Source organism: Acipenser ruthenus, chromosome 11 (genome assembly GCF_902713425.1).
Source record: "Acipenser ruthenus chromosome 11, fAciRut3.2 maternal haplotype, whole genome shotgun sequence".
In the NCBI taxonomy this organism is placed as follows: Eukaryota; Metazoa; Chordata; class Actinopteri; order Acipenseriformes; family Acipenseridae; genus Acipenser; species Acipenser ruthenus.
Window position 1 is genome coordinate 38,540,017 of NC_081199.1, and position 25,499 is coordinate 38,565,515.

The following is a 25,499-nucleotide window of genomic DNA, read 5'->3' on the forward strand; positions in this document are numbered from 1 at the left end:
ACACATGCATCTCAAAGTGCTTAACAATATCATGCATAGACTACAGTATCTACGGAACTTTTTTTTTTTTTAAGGTAACGGCCCTCGAGGACCAGAAGTATATAAAATAATGTAGTTGTTGATTTTTCACCCTTTGTTCTGACTGGGTTGGATGCACTGCGATGACTCCACACACACACTAGTATTATTTACATTACCAGCACTACTGCCGTCTATTGGACAGTAAAATAGACCAAATATCAGTTTCAGTAGAATCCTTATTATCATAATTTTTAGAACCATTAATTATTATTACACTATTATAATTATTATATGGAATTATGAATATTCGTTTTGTAAACTCTATATGGTTTTCACCTTTACTAATGTATATATTTTTTTTAAAATGCATGTGGAATTTCGATTCAATTTGGTAATCTATCGTATTTTGGGAAGACTCGAATCCTCTCCACCCACCAGAAAAATAGAAGGGGATTGTTCGACAGAAAATGAAAAATAATATTATTGTAATCATTTTTTTTTTTTTTTTTGCTAAAGTAAGAAAGAATGATTAACGTACTACTAATGGAAGTAGTAGCACGTTAAATCCAACTAAAACCCAGACACATCTGGGACATCAAAAACATGTGGGTCGAGCGTGTTACTGCCAAGTGGTTGCCTACAACAGCTTGCAAATGTCAACTTTAGTTATCTTTGAACCTCTAAATATCAGAATTAAGTTAAATAACAGAATTAACTCTGAGACATTCTGACCATCAGCTAAGCATGGTGTTTACTTCCTCTCCGTGAATAAGTGTATCGTCTGGGACTGGCAGTCATTGCTAGTTTTGAATACCTGGTCTATTGCACATCTTCAATAAAACGGATGACTATATTACACCAAACTTACTAATTCAGAACCACGGTAGTGTTTTTTGTGTGTTACCCATATTTGCAATTCAATGAAAAGTCTGAAACCAATTTTTGTCATTGCAAACGTATCATTAAAAACTCAAAAATACCCACAAGCATTTAGCTGAAAACAACAGTACATCAGACTGACAGACACTTTAACATGCCAGTCATTACAAGTAAGTGTTGCTCAGCAACAGTGAATCGTAAATAGTGATTTAATATACAGAATGCCTGCGGGCAAAACAGGTACAGTCATGTTATTTGGCATGGAGAAAACAAATCTAAAACTGAATGTTCATATATTTGTAATCTGCAGTTCATTTTAAATGAATGCAATATAATAGAACAGCAAAACACACCAACGTTATTTTGGTAAATTAGGTTTTCATTCAATATCTTGTTAAATCAGTATTTAATTTTAAGCGAGTTATATTGTAATATTTTCCGAGGAACCAAAGTATAAACGTAAACACTTAGGAATCATGTCATTACAACATATCGTTCAAATGTTGTACTGTATTCTGTACGTCTGAAGCAAGTAACATCAATGGGTTTGAAACAGACAACAGCGCTGAACTGAGTGTCATATGACTCTCACGTGACGACACACTTCCTAGACATCATGGCGGCTACCTCGGTGTTTCACAGGCTGAGAACTGGATCCAAGTTGGGAGCGCAGTATGACCAAGAAGGCAACCTTATTCAGGTATGACGGACCTAGCCTCAAATAGAAACCATGTCGGAGGTTTTTTTTGGCATGGATTGGTGAAAGGTGTACGCGTTTATATTCAATTTCAAAAGCTAGTTCTCTAACGTTGGCCATTGACTTTATGAAGAATAATAAATAACACTGTTTTTAGTTTTTATTTTTTATTTTTTTTAAACAACACTATGTTTTTTAAATGCACATGGTATTTTTTTAACCTAATATTTATTTACGTTAAATAATTTTGTATTGTGTACAGTTACGCACATTTGATTAAGTGGCCTGATGTAATACATTTTTGAAAGGCACTTCACATGCCCTGGCTACAACAGTTGTGATGCAAGTACAATTTGAAAGTAAACAATTGAAACAGCTGCAAAAATGTGTGTTTCGTCTTCATATTATTTCCAGAGTTTACACGGCGTGTCCCTAAGCTAATAGCCTGCCCTTGAGAGACATAACAGTAATGTTCTTTTCAAAAGACGGTTGTCTAGAAAAATGAATCATGAATTCTAGCAGTTTATTGGTAATAGTTGCATGCGTTCTGAATTTCAAATGTTAGATACCCTATTATGTGAAGTGGACCTCTCTGCACCGTCACTGGGATTCCAAGTCATGTAGTCCAGCGATGTCACAAAGTTTGTCATTGACAGTTAAGACTAACTTTCTTATAGCGAAGCACAGGGACCTGTATGATCTAGTACTTAAGTCTTTCTAACTTGCTATTATGAGCCCTCTGGTCCTTTTTGGAGAATTGTAATAATAAAACCGATGTGGTTGAGTTGAATGCATTCAGACAGATACAGTTTAATCCCGACTCCTCCCACAGCTACACTTTACTGTAGTAGAAGTCAGTAGCGGTTAGCAGAATCACAGTTTTGATTGGTTCATTTTATCTACTAACTTTGCCAGGATCCAGTATTGCAGATGCACTTTCTTACTAATGGACTTTGCTAGAACAGGATGTAGGCTGGAAAATCATCTGGTGAAAATACTAGTGCAATTTAATGACTGGAGGGAAAATTATATATATATATATATATATATATATATATATATATATATATATATATATATATATATATATATATATATATATATATATATATATATTAATCTAGCCAACAGGGACATCTAGTGGAGAATACACCATACCCTGACATGTCTCCCTTTGTCTCAGTTGATGGTTTAATTTCCAGTTTTAAATATACAGTTTACACCTTTTTCTTTATTTAAAAGGTAAGATAGAAATGACAAATTCTGGGCAAGTAGTTTTCCAGTGCAATAGGTATGCAGTATTGAACGAGTTGTGTCTGTACATGTTTCTTTGGAGTGGTGTGTGAAGTGTAAGGGAATAATTGCAAGTTTTTTTGATGAGTGCACTTTTTGTTTAGGTCGAAACTCGTGAAGATGAGGAACAGAATGTTAAATTGGCAGAAATCCTGGAGCTGTTGGTGGCAGCAGGATACTTCAGGGCTCGGATCAAAGGGCTTTCTCCGTTTGACAAGGTGAAAATAAAGTTAAACATCTCTGTGTATTACGTGTTGAAAGGCCAATATTGCACCTACCTCAGCGTTTTTTGACAAGCAAGGACGACATTCTGAAAACAGAACATGTGAAAGATTCTAAATTGAGACCCCTGCAAAGCAACAGCTTTTTCTTTAAATGTACTATAACTGTGTTCTGAGTTAAAATAAGTTTAAAATGCATATATATATATATATATTTATTACAGTGTATATATATATATATATATATATATATATATATATATATATATATATACTGTGTGTGTGTGTGTATATATATATATATGTATATACTGTGTGTGTGTGTATATATATATATATATATGTATATATATACTGTGTGTATGTGTGCATATATATATATATATACTGTGTGTGTATATATATATATATATATATATATATTTCTTTTCTTTCGTTCTTTCTTTATTTCCAACACAATGTTATAGACTGTATTGTGTACACTTCCTGCATACTCTTGACATAACTTGATATAATTTATCATTTTTTTTTATCAACAACAGTGTGATTAAAATGCCGCTGCTGTCATGGTATGTGCAGTGGTATGTTCTCTTTTCTACAGTGTCTGCAGAATTCCTTTAATCTAATTACATGTGTGACAGCTATGCTATATCTGTTCAGATATCTTTGCTTGTGCTTGATTTGTCCCTTAAACTAAACAACTCACAGAAGTGATTTGGGGGAATTATGTGCTGATCATATGATCTCAGTAATATAGTGTCTATTGTTCCTTAGTATTTTGTTCAAAAGGTCCATCTGTATATGGTTACATTGCATATTTTTTTGATTCCTCTTGTTGTTATTACAGGTTGTGGGTGGGATGACCTGGTGTATTACAACCTGCAACTTTGACATAGATGTAGATTTACTTTTTCAAGAAAACTCTACAATTGGTCAGAAAATGTAAGTTATAACAAAAAATCCAAAAGCATGGGAAGTGAAGCCAAACTGTATCGTAATATATGCTGTAAAATATTGGGCTATGTCCGCATTTGCATATGAAGATTGGATTTTTCTAAAAATTCTGATTAACATCAGCAGTTAAATTCACGCAGTTTGGATGCAAGAAAAATGTTAGTAGTGTATGCACACATACAAATTACAAAAACATCAGGAAAATAATTACAGACGCATTTCCTTAGGAATTTGTATACTTGCAATAACTTGTGCTAAAGAATATCCTAACCAAGTTTTGTTAATTGGAAAAGCAGAAATTCATTTCATCTTAATTGCATATGTGACAGCTATGCTATAGCTATATAACTACAGTATAACATCAACAAAAATAGCAGGGTTTCAAGATGCCTGCAGTACCTTTTTTCTCCACAGAATGGCATCAAATGATTTCTCAAAGTATAATGGAAAGCATTGTATTTCATGCTGTGTGTGGTTTACAGAATATGTGCATGGCTAGTTTTTAGTGTGAAAATAGATTTGAGAGTCATTATGGTTTTTTGTCTCTCCTTTATTTGTTTTTTCACAATGTATTTACATAGAACCAGATTACTTTTTAATGAGGTAACAGGCTGCTTATTTTCCAAAGGGTTAGTTAAAATATTAATCTTAAGGGAGCTGGGGATTCAGGGTATTGGAAGCACTCACCTCTGACTTGCAACGTTTCAGTGATTTTCTGTACATACATTTAAATTGGAAGGGGAGGGAACACTTTGTATTAACACAGTATGTGAGCTGACACGTTCGGCTAGAAAACAAAAGCTATTTATGGATATTTATTGTTCCTTTGTTTTTTCTATTCAGAGCGCTTACTGAAAAAATTGTGTCTGTCTTGCCGAAAATGAAATGCCCTCATCGTCTAGAGCCTCACCAGATCCAGGGTCTTGATTTCATTCACATTTTTCCTGTTGTACAGGTAACTAACTCATATATATAATATTAAAGCAAGTTCTAGTGAAATTACTTGTATTTACCTTTAAGCCCACAGTTTTGCTCAATGTTTTTCCTATAATATAATATGAATTCTGTGAGCCATACAGACATGCTCCTGCTACTTACAGCAGCATTGTCTTATAAATTACTTATTTCAATTGGGCTGTGTTTCAGATTTAAGAAACAACTTTTTTTTTGACCAAACAATATTTGTTTACTGATCATTTTTACAGGAAATATCCATAATTAATATTTTTTAATAAGCATTTACTTGAAATTCAACCTTAATATCTGATCCCTCTGTCATTAAGGACTTGTAAACACCAATATGCTTTGGCTAAACTACTCTGAATTACAAACAAGGAACAGCAACAAAAAACAGCTACAGTTGACAGAACAGTCTTTCTTATAAATAATGAGATATGTAATTATTTTTTTTCAGTGGCTGGTCAAACGTGCCATTGAAACCAGAGAAGAAATGGGTGATTACATTCGGGCATACTCTGTGTCACAGTTTCAGAAAACACATAGCATTCCAGAGGTAAGGCTTAATGAAATTTCACTCGTGACTTCATAGAAATAGGGCCGGTGTGATGTTGATTAGAAAAATGTTGCATAATAATAATAATAACTCGGAGCCTATTGCACTAGGTCAAATTGTACTAATTGATTTTCATTTTGCTAACTGCCAGCTTTTAGTTCAAAGTCGGTAACATTTGTTTTCTGTTCATCTGTGTCAGGATAATGACTTCATGCAGAGAAAAGAGAAGGCTATTAAAACAGTAATGGATGTTTCTGTAAGTATAAGCGATTCAAACATTTTGCATATTTCATTGCCATTCAAACAGATGTAATTTTAAAAAAATCGTTAGAATTACCAACAACACCTTTCAATAGTGCTTTCTGGTAGTGTCACAGAGTACTTCCACTGTGGGAAATGTTAAGTAATAGATAATGATTGCATTCCATTGATCTAAGTTGTGGTGGATGTATATACTGCCATGTTATGAAACAGATATTTAACAATGGATGTGAGTATCTTTGATGTATTACCCTCTATAAAAACATGTACATTTAATTAAATACATCTAAATATCTGGACTGCAGTCGCCTCTGTTTTATCCCTCGCTGTGGAATTGGCAGATGTCCATTTGAGCATTTGTATTTCTGATACAGGAGGTTTATAAGCCTCTGAGAAAATACAAGAGGCAGGTTGATGCCGAGGAGCTAGTTGATGAAGAATCCAGAGTCCACTCCACTTTGCTGGAGTATGGAAGGTAAAGACACACTTTTTAGATGTACAGGCTCCAACCTTAAAGGAGTGCTAAGAACCAATTCCACAAATGAAATCCCCTGTCATGATACCTCTTATTAGCACTTTACAAGATTATCACTTTTGTAGTTTCTTTTCCTTGTTTTCTTTCTTTTTATATTTATTTATTTATTTATTTGTTTATTTATAAAAAATATTATATACTTCAATTTAGGATATACATTACAGGTGTAGCAAACACCACATATGCTGTCAGGTTAATTTCTTCAAATGGTCAAGCCTATACTGAATAGGTATCCAGGATTTAAAAACAAGAACGTTTTTTTCAGTAGGTATTTATATTGAATTAGAACGCCCCATGCATTCTTTCTGTGGGTACTATTGTACACAGTTCATATTCTTAAAAGCAATAACCGTGTCTTATGATAAATAATGTACAAACCCGCTTTCAGTGTCGCTCTCTGAAAACGATGGCAGATTTACGTGTTACAACAAACCAAAAATAGACTACATTGAGGAACAATCATTTATTTTATAAGTATTAGAATCGAAGTTATTGCCAGAAGAAAATGCATTTTGTATTCAGTTTAAACGTACAGAATATTTGTTTCCATTTAGCATTCTTAAGAGGTTTTCTTTTTTCTTTTTAGTGCTTGCTTTATTTTCTTGCATTTTCTTCTTCCTTATTCCATCTTCTCTTACCTTTTACTTTTCCATGCATTTTATTACTTAGACTCCCTGATTACATACTGTGAGTATATATTATTCGCTGATTCTAGTGTTCAGTATTTTCTGAGCTTACTGTGCCACTAATTTAGAACTGTGAAAGCATGAAAATTGAAGTTATAAGCATTGCTGGTTCAATGCGTAGGAGAACTAACACTTGCACTCGCTTAGCTTGGCTGTCACTTATTATTAAGACACCTTTGTTGTAGTTGTTTGTGTGACGCAACCTGGTAGGGATAGGTTATTTCTACAGCACTTTTTATCTGTAAAAAAATAAATAAATGTCAAGTAGTTCTATTATTTTATGGTGATGTATAAGAGCAGAGTAGATCATAGTCAGTGTTGAGTGGATTGGTTTCATTATTTGTTTGTTTTTAGATGAGTTGACATTTGATTCAGGTATCTCGTGTCAAATTGACCTTTTACAGTAAACTGTCTGAATAAAAGAAAAAAGACTGAGGAGCTATCTTGCTATGCTTTGATGAGAACATAATTATTTTATTTACTGATTTAAAAAAAAAAAAAAAAAGGTTGGCAGGTTTTGTTTTCATGCTTGTTAATCCCAGCATTATAATCTGTAGGCTCACAGTGTAATCAAGAATGGGTGGCTCTAATTACAGTATATAGTGAAGGAGCCTGTGTTTATATCAGTTACTTTTTTTTTACATGTACATACAGTGCATGTAGGTCATGGTGATCTACTTTGAGATTGTGACTTACTAACATACTTGTATATCAGTTGTTTTAAGCCTATCAGTCACTGCAAGATGACAACAAGTTAGGTACGGAACCTTATGATATTTTGATCCGTAGCCATTACACACACATTGGGCTACTGAGTCAGTCATTGTTTTGGCTGGATTCATTATTCAGTTTTTGTGGCAGGACATGATGTTGTCATTGCCGTGACAGTTTTAATGCAAAACTGTAAAGAGGTCTAGAAATAGCAGACTAGAAGTTTGTCCTGAAAGAGTTAATATTGTGTATATATAATTCAAAAGTTTTGCACCCAGTTTACCAATTCGCAATCTACTACTGAACACTCTTTATTGGAATGGTTCAGTCATGCTAAAATGCAAACAAGCATCTGTTATATGTACTGAAATATATATATATATATATATATATATATATATATATATATATATATATATGTATCTTGTACATATTAGTGAAATATGTACAAGATAACATACTTTGAGTTTTTAATTGTATGTTATTGTAAGCCACAGATATGAGTAAAAAACAAAGATATTTCTTAACTTAATTGTATTTATTGTAGGCGATACGGATTTAGCAGGCAAGCTAAACAAGACAAGGTAAGAACTGTATGAAGCTTTACTTTTCAAAACGCTATTAGAAATGTCTCAAAACTGTAGACGTAATAACTTTCAGATAATAACTTTGATTAAACTGTGATTATCTCTCTTGAGAGACTGCTTTTGCCACCTCAACATTTCCCTTCATAAATATTTCAGTCTCGGATGCACATAAATCACGGACAGATGTCTGTTTAACAACCGTTTATTTCCAGCCCGCGAGATCACTGCAGTGCAAAGCTGTCCTGTGGCAGTTTCTTTGTGACACACACCTGTTGATCTTATCCCTCTTGTTTGTCCTATAGGCTGAAGATAAGAAAGCGTTTGTGACACCAGGGCTGCCGCATGGCATGTCTGAGGTGTCAGAAGAGGAAGATCTGCAAGCTGCTGAAGAGGTACTCATGATATAACAGAGCGCATTAAAAATAATGTAATTATGTGGAACAAGATATAAACATATTTAATTGTATGTGTCAAGTCACTACTGTGACATACTCTGGAAATGTTTAACTTCTTTTTTTTTTTCTCAGCTTCGCATTAAAACATTGATGACTGGAATGGCTGTCATGGCAACTGAAGAGGTAAGACATGCTAGCCTACTGTGCCTTCATTTTAAGGATTTTAAGTACTTTTATAATGATTGGCTAATATCCTGAATTACCTTTTTATGAGCAGCAGGTGCCTTCTCTGCCTTTTTTAAAAATTGACATTTAATGCATTTTTATAATGTCCTGTATGGAATTAAGACTGCAGGGTCAAAGATTTATTGATTGCATTGTTCATTACAGTAGATACAACATTAAGTGTAATGAAGATGTGAATTTTATTGCAAAGTTGCTTTTCATTTGTAAGGTTGTCATCTGACTAGGTTAACCTTGAAAAAGAGACCTGTAATCTAAATTCTGTTCTCCAGAATAACCCTACTTCCCAAAAATGTTTTTAGAGGGAAATAAAATAATCAATAAACTTATGCCAAGCATGCTGCCTCACCTGAAACTAATGTTGATGGTTTTCAGATGTTGTAATGTGTTGGATGTTCAAATATTTAAATATTCCACAAACAGAGATGTTGTTATAAAATCTCTCTCATTTGTTTTTAAGGGGAAACTGACTGCAAGCACAGTTGGCCAGATAGTAGGGCTGCAGTCTGAAGAGATCAAGCAAATTGCATCTGAATATGCAGAAAAAGTAAGTGTTAAATTGATGTACCTGTTTTACATGCTTTCAGCAATGTATTCTGTATTAGTTTGTTTTTTTGTAGGTTTATATTAAAGATGTGGCCTAGATTTAATTTGCTAGTCTTTTTATAAGTTTACTAGTGGTTAATAGAAAAATGACTAATTATGATGGAATTATCATCCTTACATTTTTTGATGATGATAGGTCAGGCTGTACCTAGATTAATACAACACACTCTTCTGAATCTGTAAGTATAACAATGTAATTGTTAGTGTTAATTACTTCCATATTGGTTTTTAATTTAAATATTTACTCAAATAGCAAACCATGCTAGAAAAGGAAGTATTCTTTAATAAATATTAATTTATAAAGGTTACTGTTTAGTATGAGAATCCCCATAAAATTAGTAGTTAAGTAATTATGTGTTTTTAAGGCTAATCAGCAGGAGCCTGATCATCGTTATCTCATTTTTTTCAATAGGTTAGCATTTGCTTATTGAGTGGTCTTGTACAGTAATTACATCTCACACATTTTTTTCTCAAGTAAAATTTGTATTTTTATTTGTTGTCCACAAATTATTCTTAGTCCAGCTTCTGTAAATATTTTGTCTGCTTCCTTTGTTCAATTGATAATACTGTGAGACAAACACAGAGTCCATAGTCTTTGACTTACAAGGTAGAGGATGTCTCTGTATGCTACTTGAGTATAGTTCTTTCTGCATAATGGACACTGTATTTGAAAATATTACTGTTTTAAATCCCACAAATGCATTACATTTAACCTCCCCATGCTAATTGTGGAAGTGATTTTATCTCCATAATATAAGGAAGAGTTTGTGTTTACAAGTTATCTTTTCAGTACAAGCATTTTTCCAACCCCATCATATGCTTAATGAGCTCTCAGCATCAAAGAATATTGGTCAATTTTTGGGGTTGGCTCAAAACCCCCATAAAACTGGGCATCCTGGCTGAGCATCCCCAGCCAATGAATCCCCCCAAATTACATTTTGTTTTATTGTATAATGGTACTGTTGGCGCAGGCATAAGAAATAAGGATTCAGAATGTACAAGCTGATGCCAAGGTATTAAACATGTTGCATTCAAAATGTGGAAATCTCAATTACCTAACAGCAGTGTTCATGTAAATACATTTATCCTCCCACCCCCCGACTTGGCGGACAAATCAGTGTGGTGTGAGGGTCGTTTGAGAGAACATTTGTGCATGCGCTCCGCTCACCCTGAATCCGTCTTGCAGCCCCCGCTGCGTTCAATGGTTCAGATGCCACCTTGTTTCTTGTTTGCAGCAGTCAGAGCGCTCTGCTGAGGACCGGCCTGAGAGGTTTGGAGCAGCCCAGCAGCATCGCAGACTGGTGGCATCGCTCAACAAACAGATTGCTCAGAAATCCAAACAAGTGGAAGAGGTAGAACAGCTCATATTCATTGCTATTGTTATCTGAATACTACTACCATGCAGAAAATATACTGGAAAGCTTAGCACAAGAGCTCACTCACTGTACAGTATTTCAGTAATATAAAATAAATGAAAAGTAGTGCTGGTTATATATCTGTATTGAAAAGATCTCCTAGGAAGAAGCAAACACAGAATTAATTTCTCACTATATAAGAGCAAATTGATTTGACATAAATGATGGTCACAAGAGACCTTTTTAACTTGTATCCGTTACTTACTTTGTAAATGAACTTTAACTGGCATCTTCCTACATTTAGGGCCCTGTTTTAAAGCAAGTGAAAGGGCAAAAGTATTTTAGAGAGGAATACATGGGATAAAACTAACAAGAACCTTCTCTGAACAATAATTCCTCTTTCTGTAACTAAATTGTTTCTTAGTAGTTTCATGCATTGACATTTTTTTCTTTTCTTATTTTTTCCTCTGCCCTATCAAATTGTTATTAATCTGCATGTTGTGTTTTTTTTTTTTTTTTTTTTTTTTTTCTTAAATACCAGTTACAAGCTAAACATCTGGAGGTCCAATCGGGATATGAAGAAGCCAAGAGTAAATTGATGGAGGTAAGAAACACCAGCACAGCCTATTTTTGAAAATTATTCTAAAACTAAAAGTGTATTCTTGTTTAATACTGGATTACACTGGCTGGCATGTTCAATCCCAGATTAATCCAATGCAAATTGAGGAGCAGAAATATTTTTAGAAAACCTGATTCTGACCAAAAAAAAGTTTAATAGATTATATTATATTTTAAAAGATGATACAATGCAAAGGCTTGTCATTTCCTTAGATGTAGCCCTTTTTCTCTGTGATGTGAAAACTGAATTAGCAGAGAGCCTTGGAAATGAGCACAGATGGTTTCTAAAAAAAGGTGCATTAGCAGGTTTCAAGTAACAGCACGGTATGTACCAATGACCATGAATATTGCATTATCTTGTAGTCCAGTCTGTCTTAACACAAGGAAACATGTAGTGGTGGTTCAAGGACTTTTTTATTCTATGCATAACAGGTTTAACAGTTTATTTCAATAGAATACACTGTAAATATCAAAGCAAAGGATCCAAACAGATGGGTAACAGAAGTGTTATTCATGCTAGTGATTGCAACAGTGGGTCTTGGCTTCGATCACTGCATTGTCTGGGCATGGCTGATTAAATGATGCTTTGATAATAATCCTTGAAGTCTTCTTTTTTTTTTGAGTGTCTTCTGGATATCCTTTTGTAAGAGCTCAGTCATATTCAGCTGATTTGAACTTGTGAATATATAGTGCCTTTATTAATTGTTCAAGCTCTGTCAAGTTGGATGGGGATCGTTGGTGGACAGCAATCTTCAAGTCTTGCCACAGATTCTCAATCGGATTCAAGTCCGGGCTTTGACTGGGATGGTGTTACCTGGGTGATGTGCTGTGTTGGGTTTGCGCCAGACATAACGCTTTGCATTTAGGCCAAATAGTTCAATTTTTGGTTCATCAGACCACATAATCTTTTGCCACATCTTTTCAGTCTCCCACATACCTTTTTGCAAATTCCAAGCGGGATTTTACATGGGCTTTTTTCAGAAATGGCTTCCTTCTTGCCACTCTTCCATACAGGCCAGATTTGTGGAGTGCCTGAGCTATTGTTGACACATGGACCATTTCTTCCATCTCAGCCATGGAACGCTGTAGGTCTTTCAGAGTTGTCATTGGCCTCTTGCTGGCTTCTCTGACCAATGCCCTTCTTACCTGGCTGCTCAGTTTTGGAGGACAGCCTGCTCTAAGCAGATTCTGTGTGGTGCCGTATACCTTCCACTTCTGAATGATCTACTTGACTGTGCTCCAAGGGATATTCATTGCCTTTGAAATCTTTTTATACCACTCCCCTGATCTGTGCCTTTCCACAACTTTATCCCAGAGTTGTTTCGAAAGCTCCTTTGTCTTCATGGTAGTATCTTTGCTTTGAATGCACTACCCAACTGTGGGACCTTACAGAGACAGGTGTATTTAATCTGAAATCATGTGAACCACTTTTATTGCACACAGATGGACTCTATTTAACATTGTGTGAATTCTGAAGGCAATTGATTGCACCTGAGCTTATTTAGTAGTGTCATATCAAAGGGGGTGAATACTTATCTAATGAAGACTTTTCAGGTTTTTATTTTTAATTGATTCCCCCCCCCCCCCCCCCCCCCATTTTTTCAGACATTGAAAGTGTTGAGTAGGTTGTGTAAACCAAAGAAAAATAAATCCCATTTAAATGCATCAAGATTTCAGGTTGTAACACAACAAAATGTGAAAACGTCCAAGGGGGGGGGTGAATACTTACGATAGGCACTGTATGTGGCAACCCATTCAACACTGGTAGAATATAAAGCCAATGATACTTGTCCAGATACTTATTTATAGGGGGAATTTAAAATATGGTTTGTTGCAATTATATTTATAACGTAATCATAAACTTGCATATAGTGGAGCTCAAGGATGCACCATTTTACCAACCCCCCTTCACACACACACATGTATAGCTCCTTGTTTTGTTTTGTTTTTGGTTTAGTTTTTCTTCTTCTTTTAATTAGCTTTACTGCTGTCAAAACTTTTTGTGTTGAATTAATTTATTTCAAGCTGTTCTGGTTTATTTTGATTCTGGAAATATTTTGTATTCATTGTTTCTGCTATAATGTATTTATCTGGGGAGGGTATCTGTGTATGTCCTGGAGGAGAGGAATATTAAGTTAAATGAAAAAACTAAACAAGAATGCTTCAGAAGAATTGGCCGCAGGTTGGATTGCTATGAAAACCCTTATTACATGACTAGGAGTAATTCTTCATCTGCATTACGGTGATTATGGAATGCATAGGCACAGCTGGGAGAACAGTCTGTTTGAAGAACCTTGTCCTTCGGTAAAATTAGACTTTCTACTTGGCATTTCGAATTTCTTCAAAAAATCTGCTGCTACCCAGACAATCCTTAACTCTTTCTATAATAAAGGTTTGTTTTTGATCCATCTACTATATACAATGCTGTGATAAGCCACAGCTAAAATTCTTTGGAGCATTTTACAGCATCAGGAAATCACCCTGGATAGTATCAACCAGTGATCTGTGGTTGTAGCGTTCTTGAACGATTCACCAGTCATGTTAAATACTTGCAGAATACAGCTGTTAATTTAAATAGTTTTAGTGGCTTATACTGGATAATGAATCTTGTCTGCTAAGATTTCTTTCCTTAACAATAAAAGCAGATTGCAGTTTTGAGTGCAATTATATTTCTTCAACCAGGGTTGTGATGGGGTTTTACTCGCTGTGTCTAGTTTACTGATCAAACATGAATTGTATTTCATTTTTTTGTAGGCTGTGAACTTTACTGAGAAGTTGCATAAGGAACTTGCTGCTTTAGAAGAACTTGAATGTCATGCTGATTCAAGGTATGTTTAACTCTTACACAGAGCGTAACATTTTCCAAATATTTTCACTGGGATTGTTCTGCAATGCCTTAATTACTGTACATTTGTTTCTTTCTTCTTGGCATGCAATCTGTGCTTGGTCACATGGTATGATTGCAGGTAGACCATTGGAGTAAGCTGCAGCACAGGAGACTATTTGTTACCAGGAAGCTGCTGCTACTTTTTCTTTTATAGTCAGTCTTGTCTTTTAAATATCCACATTCAGAACTTAATTAAAGAGGGAGTGGTTCCAATGTTAGCAGGAGCTATTAAGTGGTACTGAAATTGACCTGGTTAGCACTTTTTGTAAATATCAAAAGGTAAAAAAAACATGTGACTATATATTCTTGGATTAAATTGAAATTGTATGTGTAAACTATACTTAAATGATGTATTATGTATATATGTATCTATTTAAGTGATGTAATGTCCTGTGGGAATGAAACCCCACCAAAATCAGCCTTTTCAAGAAAACACACTGATAGTTGTGGGTGTTAATTGCAAGAATTGTTCTGGATTAACAGGTTTTCTTGCCCTGTGTTGATATATTTGTGTGTCTTTGGTCGTAATTGGAAGCCAGAGATGCTAGGTGGAAATTAATAGCTCCTTTTCCTTTGACATAAAATATATACCAACGTGGTCCCAAGTGAGAGTTGTTAAGGCCTCAGAATTAAAAGTGCAAAGCCATTCACAGTCAGATAGAAACCAACTGACTAATATTCTTGGTGGGTGAACCATACTGGTGTTAATAATTTTAATATATGAATGTATATATTTTTCAGAGTCCCGCTACTTACTCTCTTAAGTTGGTGTCAAAAGAGTAAGTAAATAGGAAATGATGCTCAGGTCAAAATATAGCTTGTAGTTGACAAATGCAATATAACCCTTGTCATATTGCAAAGGGTCAACTTAACAAATGAGGCAGCTGCCCTCACATCAACAGTCTACATATCAGCACTGGAGTGTTCAAAGTGGTGAGTGGAAACAGTTTTAAGAAACCTTCTGCCCCGGTCATTGGCATTTCTCCAACTTCTAAATCCGATCGTGGCAAACTCAAAAAGAATCCCCAGGGAGCAGTTGAGAGACCATTAATCTTTGAGAATCACTATTGACTGCCTGGACAGCTGGAAAGCTAACACCAGTGACAGATGGGTTTTGGCAATGTTAAGAAGGGGTTATGCTCTGGAATGTACAGTAAGGAAACAGACCTCCCAGAAGACAGAATTCAAGTGCTCTTCTTATAGAACAGAAAGTTTGCTTTAATCCTGAGGGATATTTTGCAGGTCTCGCCAGAAGAACAAATTAGTTATACAAAAGAACAATGGTCATCAGAACGATTCAGAAAACCACAATGTTGGCAGAAAACTGTCAGTCAGTACAGAGCAGAATGTGGCAATTATACCATATACAAGAACTGTGTGACAGGTTTGATAGTAGGCATCCATCAGTTATGACTTTAAAGACTGTTATCTTGTGAAATAGGGTGTCTCTAATCTGACCCTACATAATGCAGTGATGTGGGAAGCAGGCAGGGTGTGTGTGGGACATTGTCTTTCAACATCAGAAATAGCAAGGAACAGTTAAGCTAGGCCAGGTGTGTGCATTAGATGCATGTCTCAGGAAAATCATTCAGAAGTACCATATTTGCTCGAGTATAAATCAAGAAATTTAACCCCAAAACACAATCCTGAAGTTGGGGGGGGGGGGGGTGTCGACTAATACACGAGCAAAAACCCCACGAGCAAAAATCCCCGTCTGTTCCCAGCAGGGTTTAGGACCCAGGGGAGCCCTGTGCACGAGGCATGTTCATGTACAGTACTTAGCCACGCACCAGCACCCCAATGCCGCTGGCACTCTACACTCCCGATTTAGAATTTTCAAAAGTTGACAGGTATGTAATAATAATAATAATAATAATAATAATAATAGCATTACCTTCAATTGCGTGACCCTGCAGCATAGTGCTTCTGTGAGAAACTGCAGCACATCAATTGTTGTGGGCAAATCCTTGTTGCCCTCGTTGCTAGAGCAAATGCTTCTAATTTCTCTCCAATCAGAACGCAAGCATCTCAAGATTTGGCGGAAACGATTCCGTGACATTGTCTATATATATATATATAAACGCCATCAGGATATCTAATACATATATTTAGGAAAACTAACCCCTGAAGTGCACTCTAACAACAGTTTCGATTTCAGGAGTTACTTTTTGTTTTCTGTTACACTAAACTTACCATCTCTGTTTCAATAACAAATGAAAAAATTAAAAAAATATATATATACCCCCGAATCTCGCCCTCACAATGGGGAGCTTGACTTTTACACAAGGTCGACTTTTACTCGAGCGAATACGGTAACTATCAATTGAACATTTGTGGGGATCTGATGTGAATGGCCTTGTTTCCAAAAACACCTACAAGGAGTCCGCCTACAAGGATTGCAATCATTTCTTTAAACAATATTTAGAGACTAACTTGTCTTTTTTGTTTCATGGCGTGTGTGCGTGCGTGTGTGTGTGTGTGTGTGTGTGTGTGTGTGTGTGTGTGTGTATGTGCTAGTGTCCTTCAGAAGCTGAGAGCGTTGGTTGCTATGAATGAAAACCTTAAGAATCAAGAACAAGAGTTCCGTACTCATTGCCGGGTAAGAGAATATTTTACTTTTAAAAAGACATACCACCTGTATCTTAAATACTTAGTACAGAGCATTCATCTTTTTATACAGCTGACCCCTCATTACTTACTGTTGCATTACTGTGATACCTGCTTTATCTTTGTGAATGTGTTTTTTTTTGTTTGTTTGTTTGTTTGTTGTTGATGTGTGTGTGTTTTAAAGGAGGAAATGACTCGTTTGCAGCAGAGTATTGAAAACCTAAAAATTGAATCAGGAGATGATGATGGTGAACAAAAGGTACAAAAAAAAGGAACAAAAGTGATAAAAAGTTCAATAGTTAACTTATGTGTTGTACAGTAGTTATTTTCAACAAACTATACTCGCTTCAAATATATTTATTTATATTTTTGATATTTATATTGTTTGGCAGACAACTACAGCATTTTCTGAAATGTTTTCTGTTCTGTTTTATGGCAAGATTGATAAATGTGCTTGTTTTTTTAGGAACGAAACCAACTGATAGACAAACAGTATAATACAGACAGAGAGAAGCTCCAGAAGATCAGACTGTTGCTGGTAAATAAACTGACAAACCAGAGTATCTGTTTTAAAATGAGTCCCTCGTACTACTGTTATAAAGATATTGTTATCTTTCTTTCTATTTATGGGATAGTTTGTTTACTTTTTAAATCCAATACAATAATACATTTTAGTGCATGTTTCTTCTTGCCTTTAGGCCCGAAGGAATAGGGAAATTGCCATACTGCAGAGAAAGATTGATGAAGTACCGAGCAGAGCTGAACTAACCCAGTATCAGAAGAGATTTATTGAACTCTATGGTCAGGGTATGTATTTAGGCATCTGTTTTCTATATATTCCATTTTCTTGTTACAGTAGCATGCCATCAAATTGTATCAGCATTTCTGGGTTAAAGGTATACAGACATAGGAGTTAATCTTATCTAGTCTTATTGTAATCTAATAAAATGTATATAACATTACATAAAGTATGATCTGTGGAAGAATATGGCTCTGAGAAAAGGTTTGGCTTCTTGGCACAATTTGTTTGCTGGCTCATTAAGTAGGCAAAGATTACAAAGTATGATTCATTGGTCCCACTCTGCAAGAAATGCTATCGCACATTTGTCTTTGTTATGAAAATTCCTCTTTGTATATACTCTTTGTGTAAATGTTAAAATTTGTCTTAAGAATCACTTAATTGTGATGAAACTTGATACAGGCATTCTTGAGGTTTTCATAATGTATGTCATGGTGAGCTTGTTTTGCATGACTTGCGGGCTTTGGAAAGGTTTTGATGAAACTGCAGAGACTGACAGTTGTGCAGAGGGGGGAATGTATTTGCATTAAGATAATGATGGTCCAGCAGAAGGTGCACACACAGGAGTTAAATCTCTATGGCAAATAACAAAGGGTGCAAATAAAAGTACATATCACACGAATGTTCATTACTGCTTAAATAAAAAGTGTTTCTGCAAAAGAGCTGAAACTGTAATCCTGTATTTAATGTTACATTAGCTTCACATATATCAGAAATAATTCTATGCCATTTCTTGGTAATTGAGGCATGAAAACATTTTATTTTATTTTTTTAAAATGATGTGCATATCCTTTACATCAGAAAATATTGCCCCCTCCATTATCAAGCTAGTTGGAATAGATAGTATTCGTATATATGCATATGTATTTTGTGGACTGCAGGTTTATCCTGTTCAGTAGCAATAGTACCGCACATTGTTTTTTCCATTGTGGAACTTCACTGTGAAGTGGAAGCTAATACTTTCACCACGTGGTTGCCGTGACAACAAGATTATTCCCTCATGGTAACAATGTATTCCTGAAAGAGATGAGTGTTCATTTTACAGTACATTTCTAACAAGGCAGTTGTTTATCCCACTCTATTTAGTTACTAGATGCTTAAACATAACTCGCAGTTTCAAGCACTTTACTCCCGTTTTTCAGTTTGCATTTATAACAGTAGTCATCACTTGCTGCTAAATTGGCCATGGGCTTGACTGTTGCCATGGTCACTTATCTAACAAGCCAGCTTCGTCGAGTGTTACTGTTGAATTATGGAATGTGCACTGCCCTTGTGCTGAACAGCCTTGCTGCTTTTTACTTTTAAATGAGCAAGTCTTTGTTACGTTTATATTACCTTTTTAGCTACATTTTGTCCTGCGGCTGTCTGTTTTAATGCATTTGGGTACAACAAACATTATCTTGAACATGATTCACAGTTCCATTGAACTAAAATATTCTCCTCTTTTAGTTGCAGCAACCCACAAAGAAACCAAACAGTTCTTCACCCTCTATAATACACTGGATGACAAAAATGTGTTTCTGGAAAAAGAGGTAACTAGGGAAATGAATGAGAAAGGGTTGTAATTGGTCCTTGGGCCAGAGTTTTCTTGAAAAAGTAATGGGTAATGTATTGTTTCTTCTGCTGAACTTTTTGTTTATTGAATAATAATAATAATAATAATAATAATAATAATAATAATAATAATAATAATAATAATAATAATGTGGAACTAGTGTCATTGGTTCACGTGGGGATTTTGAATATGCTTACCGTAGGGGAAAAAAAAAATGTAGTCTACATTTGTAACTACACTAAAATATATAATTCTTTATCATAATGTAATTACATATTTAAATTTGAAATGCCAGTCACATTTTGCTGTTGCTGTATTTAATGTTGCTGTATTTACATGATCAGAAATATTGCTAGTAAATACTGTAAGAGGGCAACTTTGGTAATGGTGCTAAATTAATTGCTTTATATCGCCAACATTTTGTTTTCTTTTTTCCCCCCATATAGGTTAATTTGCTGAACTCCATTCATGACAACTTTCTTCAGTAAGTATTGGCATTATGCTTAACTATATTCCTTACAGCCAAGCTAGAAAACACTTTTTGTCAGATAATAAGGATAGATTAAATGGTTTGAGTCATGTTTTAATGTGTTTTTTTTTTTTTTTTTTAATTTGTATTTCATTATTTATATTATTCAAATTAGCATAGTTGTGCAGTTAAACCTATACAGCTGAAAACACAGTGTAATCGACTTCATTAATTCTCTGCATATTTTGTAATAAAGTGTCCATCTGGGTGTGCTGAGCCTGTCATACCAGTGGGAGCTGTAGAGTGCTATATTGTGATTCCTTCTGCAAATGATGTGTCTGGGTCAGTAATTTCTGCCCCTTATGCAAGCCGTAATGCATGCTGTGTTCCAGAGCTATGGCATCTTCTGGAGCCCGAGAGCAATTTCTGCGACAGATGGAACAAATTGTTGAGGGAATCAAACAGAACAGAATTAAGGCAAGTAATCTTTTTATTTATTTTATAAATATGTTTTTATAATTGTATTTATGCCCATTTTGACTGAAACTGTCAAAAACATTTATATATAATACTGTACTTCTATATGTAGCATGGGAGAAAAGAGGAAGGGAAAAAGACAAGGCGGCCAGCAGACTGAAGACTGTAACGAATCTGTGATGCATATTAATTTACCCTTAGATACTAAGGCTGATCATTCTACTTGTATGCAATATCCAGAATCCTATTTTAAAGAATGTTGGGTAATGTTGGCAGTGAACTCTGAGTGATCAAAGCAGTGGACATATTTGTATGTCCTGTTCTCAGTTCATGGATAGTGTATACAATACGGAGGGGGTTTAGGGCATGCAGTTCAACACTGGACCTCACCCAGCATGGAAGTTTTAATTTGTCTAAATGTATTATTGACATAAAATGTTTAATTTGAGTTTTGCTTTGTTGGATTTGGCAGGTTCGTTAAGGGTCAGTATTTAAAAGTTTGTAAATGTAATTAGAAAACGCAGTGCAGGTTTTTAACTTCAGACAACATTGAGCAACTTATGCATTTGTCCCATGTTTCACCACAAGGGTGCATATAATCACTTAAAATACTTACAACATCATATATGGCTGCACTTAACTTCTAATTTTATAACAGCAATTTCTGTCCTTCATAGATACATATGCAATGCTGCCTACAGGCAAGAAACTAGGTTGCATTTTGGCTGGAATGCATAAATATTGGAGAAAAAATATGGATTTTTAAATGAAGCATCCAGTAACTGTCATGTCAACAAAACTGAATTATATTTAGAGAGTTAGAAATAAATACATTAGAAATAAAAAAAAGCATTTTAACACCCTCAATCTTGCCAGAACGTACTCTCTTAAAAAATAATAATAATAATAAAAACGACAAAAAAAAAGATTATTCTTACAATTCATTGTGGAAAATGTGTAAGACTTCTAGCAAGTGATTTCAATATATATTGCAGGAGACAACCTTTATTCTAAGAGCACAACAACTTGTACAGAATTGAAGCAAGGTTTATTTGAATTGTCTTCAGGCTAAAATGTGTTTGTTTATTAATTCTTCCAGATGGAGAAAAAGAAACAAGAAAACAAAATGAGGAGAGATCAGTTAAATGATGAGTATCTGGAATTATTAGAGAAACAACGGCTCTACTTTAAAACGGTGAAAGATTTTAAAGAGGTAAGATCACTTTTATATTAAGTGGATATCACTTTCCTTATTGCCTGTGTAACAGCAGTAGACCTGTTGTAGGGGACCATCTGTGTTTAAAATACCAGAGCTTTGGAATGTTTAATTCTGTAAAATCCATCAAATCCTTTTATTTAAGCTGATATAATGAACTGAAAACACTCTCCTTTATTTTGGTTACCTGGGGATCCAGGAAGGGGCAATACGACTGAATTGTTGTAAGCTAGGAAAGAGTTGTATTGATCTGCAGTGGGATTTGAATAGGACTCCAGGGTTTACAGCCCTGTTCTTCTTGTAAAGAGTGCCATATAATTAGGGCTTCTGATTTTCGGTTTTAACCGATAAAACTCGATAAAACACCTCCAATACAAAATAAATAAAATCGGTAGATAGCCAATAAACACCGGAAAACACCTGAAAAACTGTGGAAATGGTTAATCCATTCATGCTGACTTTACCCTATTCCCATTAAAAAATAAAATCTACTATAAGAATAATACATACATTTCCCAGTGCTGCTGGGCAATGTCCCGCCTGCCTGACTTGCATGTATCATTGATTCGTTCTGAATACTTTAAACCCGTCCCAACTACTGAATGACAGCACATTCCTACATTTCTATTGGAGACTCCGCTTGCGAGATTTAAAACGAGATTACAACCAGGATGGAGTTTTGTTAGCAGGATTTAAAGCTATATTACAGTTAAGATGCGGAGGATTTAAAACAGAACTGTGTCGAAATGTACAAAAATGCCTACACACAAAAAAACCAGAAGAATATGCCCGTGACCATAAGGATTTAATTGTGGAAGACAGCGAAGGAAAGAAGGTACAATTTAAGTGTGCAAGTACTGTCGAGTTACTACTGTACATATTTTGACAGAAGAAAAAAAAAAAAAGCTCAAGCATTTTGGAAAGTAACCAAAAACACTAATTTCATAAAGTGTATTAAAAACAAAAGCCCAGAAAAAAAACAATTTACATAAAATTCAAAAATAGTTAAAAATAAGCACAGAAAAATACATTTAATAAAACCTGAAAAACAGAAGCCCTACATATAATCTTTAGCCACAGTGTAAACTAAACCTAGGCTTGTAGTCTTCTCACCACTCCATGTTGAGGCTTTGGCTCAGCTTTGCCATATAACTGCATTTCAACATCCAGAAATGGTCACAGATCACTAACTGATTCCTAGTTCTAAACTGGGAATTAAAAATATGTAGGTCTATTCAGTCAATTAATCAATCAAACAAACAAGCAAGATTATAGTTGTATATCTCTGAGTTATCTGAAGGTTTTTTTTTTTAAAAGGGTTTTAACATTAGTAAGTGTTTGTGGTAGTATTGCATGACACATTACTATTTTTTTTTCCCCCACTCCAGCCTTGGTTCTTATCGTAGCTTGGAAGGCAGTGGTGTTCAAGCTTAATTACAGTAACCAGCGGCTTATTTTAGCAATCAGAGTGAAAACTGTAGGAGACTGATCTGAGACTATATAGCAATTTAATAGAAGTTTTCACAGCACAGAATTTTTAATAACCTGTGCTATTGTCTCCACAGGAGTGCCGGAAGAATGAAATGCTGCTTTCAAAGTTGAGAGCTAAGGGGGCATCCTAGACACCACTGTGAAATCAAAATATAATTATTTTTTTCTTTTAACAGTTGAAATTCATTTTTTGTCTAATCAAGACCTACTAATCTTAAATGCAAAAGCTTTATGTATTGCATCTAAGCCAGGTTTATCCACATTTTTGCAGTTTAAGCCACATGAGAGAAATTGTTAAATATTTGTAAAAGGAGTATTTTGATATATGCTCTTACACTTCTGATTTTGAAATACGTTTATGTTTACCCTGAAACAAAAAAATGTGGTTAAAAAAAGACAAAAGTTTTGACAAGAACCCATTTAACAAAGTGTTTAAACTTAATGGATGAAATACGTATTCTCTGTTTCTGTATGTCCATCTCTCATTTACCATTAATTTAGGAATATAGGTATAACAAAACTTAAATGTTTTTTTTGATAAATTTCTCCTCTTTATAAGTAATGTTTGTTTTTTTCATTACTTTTCCATAATAAATGAAAGGTGTATGCAAAAATGTGTCATTTCATTGTATTGTAGTGTAGTGCATGTCTTATTTAACTCTTTATATACTGTATGATTCTGTCTTCACATCCTTTGCGGATGTAGATAATCCTGATACATTAATGTGAACCGACAAGTGCAAATCTAAATAAACAAGGTTGGAATGCATTGATTCGTTATTTACTCAATGGAGAATTGTACGTTGTTCTATAGAACATTTGGAATGCATTGATTCGTTATTTACTCAATGGAGAATTGTACGTTGTTCTATAGAACATTTGGAATGCATTGATTTGTTATTTACTCAATGGAGAATTGTACGTTGTTCTATAGAACATTTGGAATGCATTGATTCGTTATTTACTCAATGGAGAATTGTACGTTGTTCTATAGAACATTTTCAACCAAGGATTACTTTTCTTGCTTTTTAGTTTCTTCTGTTTTTCTTTTTTGTATTCTCCTATTTTTACTTTCCTATTTTTAATAGTTTTTTTTATATCCCAAGACACACCCTTCAATAACTCGGTAAACTGCACATAATGAATCTAATTTATTATTATTATTATTATTATTATTATTATTATTATTATTATTATTATTATTATTATTATTCTAAGGTGTGTTCCTGAGTAATAACTGCTGCATTTAAGTAACAAGAGCTCTACACAGATACTGCATACTAAATATCTCTGTAATATACTATCAAGCAGAATCATTTCCAGTTCTACTAAATGATGTTCTCTATTCAACAACTTTATTTTAAACTATTCTATTACAAAGCATAATATATCTGTTTTTTTTTTTTTTTTAAATCGGTCTCATAATCAAAACATCTAATAGAAAAAAGCAGGAACCATTTTGTTATTGCGTCTTGTTTTGATCTAAAACTCTGATACTTTTTGAACATATGCTCATCTTGCTGATGAAGGTAACTTAGATCAAAGTTAAGCTAGAGTGCTATTCCTTCTTCTGTATATATTGTGAGAGCCAGCTTAAAAGCTGGCTCTCACAAAGGATGCTATTGTCCTGGCATTCATTTAGGACCCTACACTGCTGCACTGACCACCTGAGCCCTCCTATTCTAAAACCACAAAGAACTGTCGCTGCAGCATTTAAGATCCAAATAGTACGATAGGAACAAAAGAGTATACTTTTGAGCTTGTTTGTGTACCATTATAAATTCATACGCTAAGTGCTTGGTGCAATGTTCAGCATGCTAATGAATGGCATAACATGAATACAAATATTTCATGTTGAGTAGCGTCTATTAATTTTCATTATGTTCTTAGGAACGAGGAGCTTATTTGTTTGGTATGTTTTTAATCACTACTACTGCTGGAAATATTTATTGAGAGAGATTCTGTAAATATATAGCAATGTGAGAAACTAATAGAGTTTAAAAGGCAATGGTGAGTATGGTAACCACAAACCACCAATATGATGTTCTAATGGGTAATAAGTTACGTGTCAGGCAGAAGGATAGGATTTTCCTGGTTCAGATTACATTTTCACTGCAGTGCTTTTTTGTGACGACTGTTGATAAAGAAACCAATTCATATAACTTGTGAACTATAGCTTTTCAATAGTGAATAGGGCCCAGTGTTTCACATAGAGAGCCATCTTCAATCCAAATGAAACGCAATGCAGAACTATTGCACTATGTGTTAAGTTTTGTTTGGATGTCTTGGGTTTGCATACATCTTGTGGTGTTCTTCAACTTTAAATATGATAATTAGTACAAACCCTGAAAATCTAAATAAAAGATGGATGTATTTTAACAGCATCCTGCCTTGAGCTTACTAACAAAAGCCAAATGTTCCTG

The 25,499-nt window shown here is 34.6% G+C and overlaps 1 protein-coding gene across 1 annotated transcript; it reads left to right on the forward strand.

The window, feature by feature from the left end:
* The first annotated feature begins 1,443 nt into the window (after positions 1 to 1,443).
* On the forward strand, positions 1,444 to 23,839 carry LOC117427212 (coiled-coil domain-containing protein 93-like). Its single transcript, XM_034045688.2, has 23 exons — positions 1,444 to 1,600; positions 2,995 to 3,108; positions 3,959 to 4,053; positions 4,909 to 5,020; positions 5,480 to 5,578; positions 5,778 to 5,834; positions 6,214 to 6,314; positions 8,319 to 8,355; positions 8,661 to 8,750; positions 8,886 to 8,936; positions 9,457 to 9,543; positions 10,838 to 10,954; positions 11,499 to 11,561; positions 14,330 to 14,403; positions 16,980 to 17,061; positions 17,254 to 17,328; positions 17,536 to 17,607; positions 17,768 to 17,876; positions 19,318 to 19,400; positions 19,870 to 19,907; positions 20,285 to 20,369; positions 21,469 to 21,582; positions 23,151 to 23,839. Exons 1-23 carry the CDS (start codon positions 1,517 to 1,519, stop codon positions 23,205 to 23,207), a joined length of 1,896 nt encoding a protein of 631 aa, XP_033901579.1. The 5' UTR covers positions 1,444 to 1,516; the 3' UTR covers positions 23,208 to 23,839.
* The last annotated feature ends 1,660 nt before the right edge of the window (positions 23,840 to 25,499 follow it).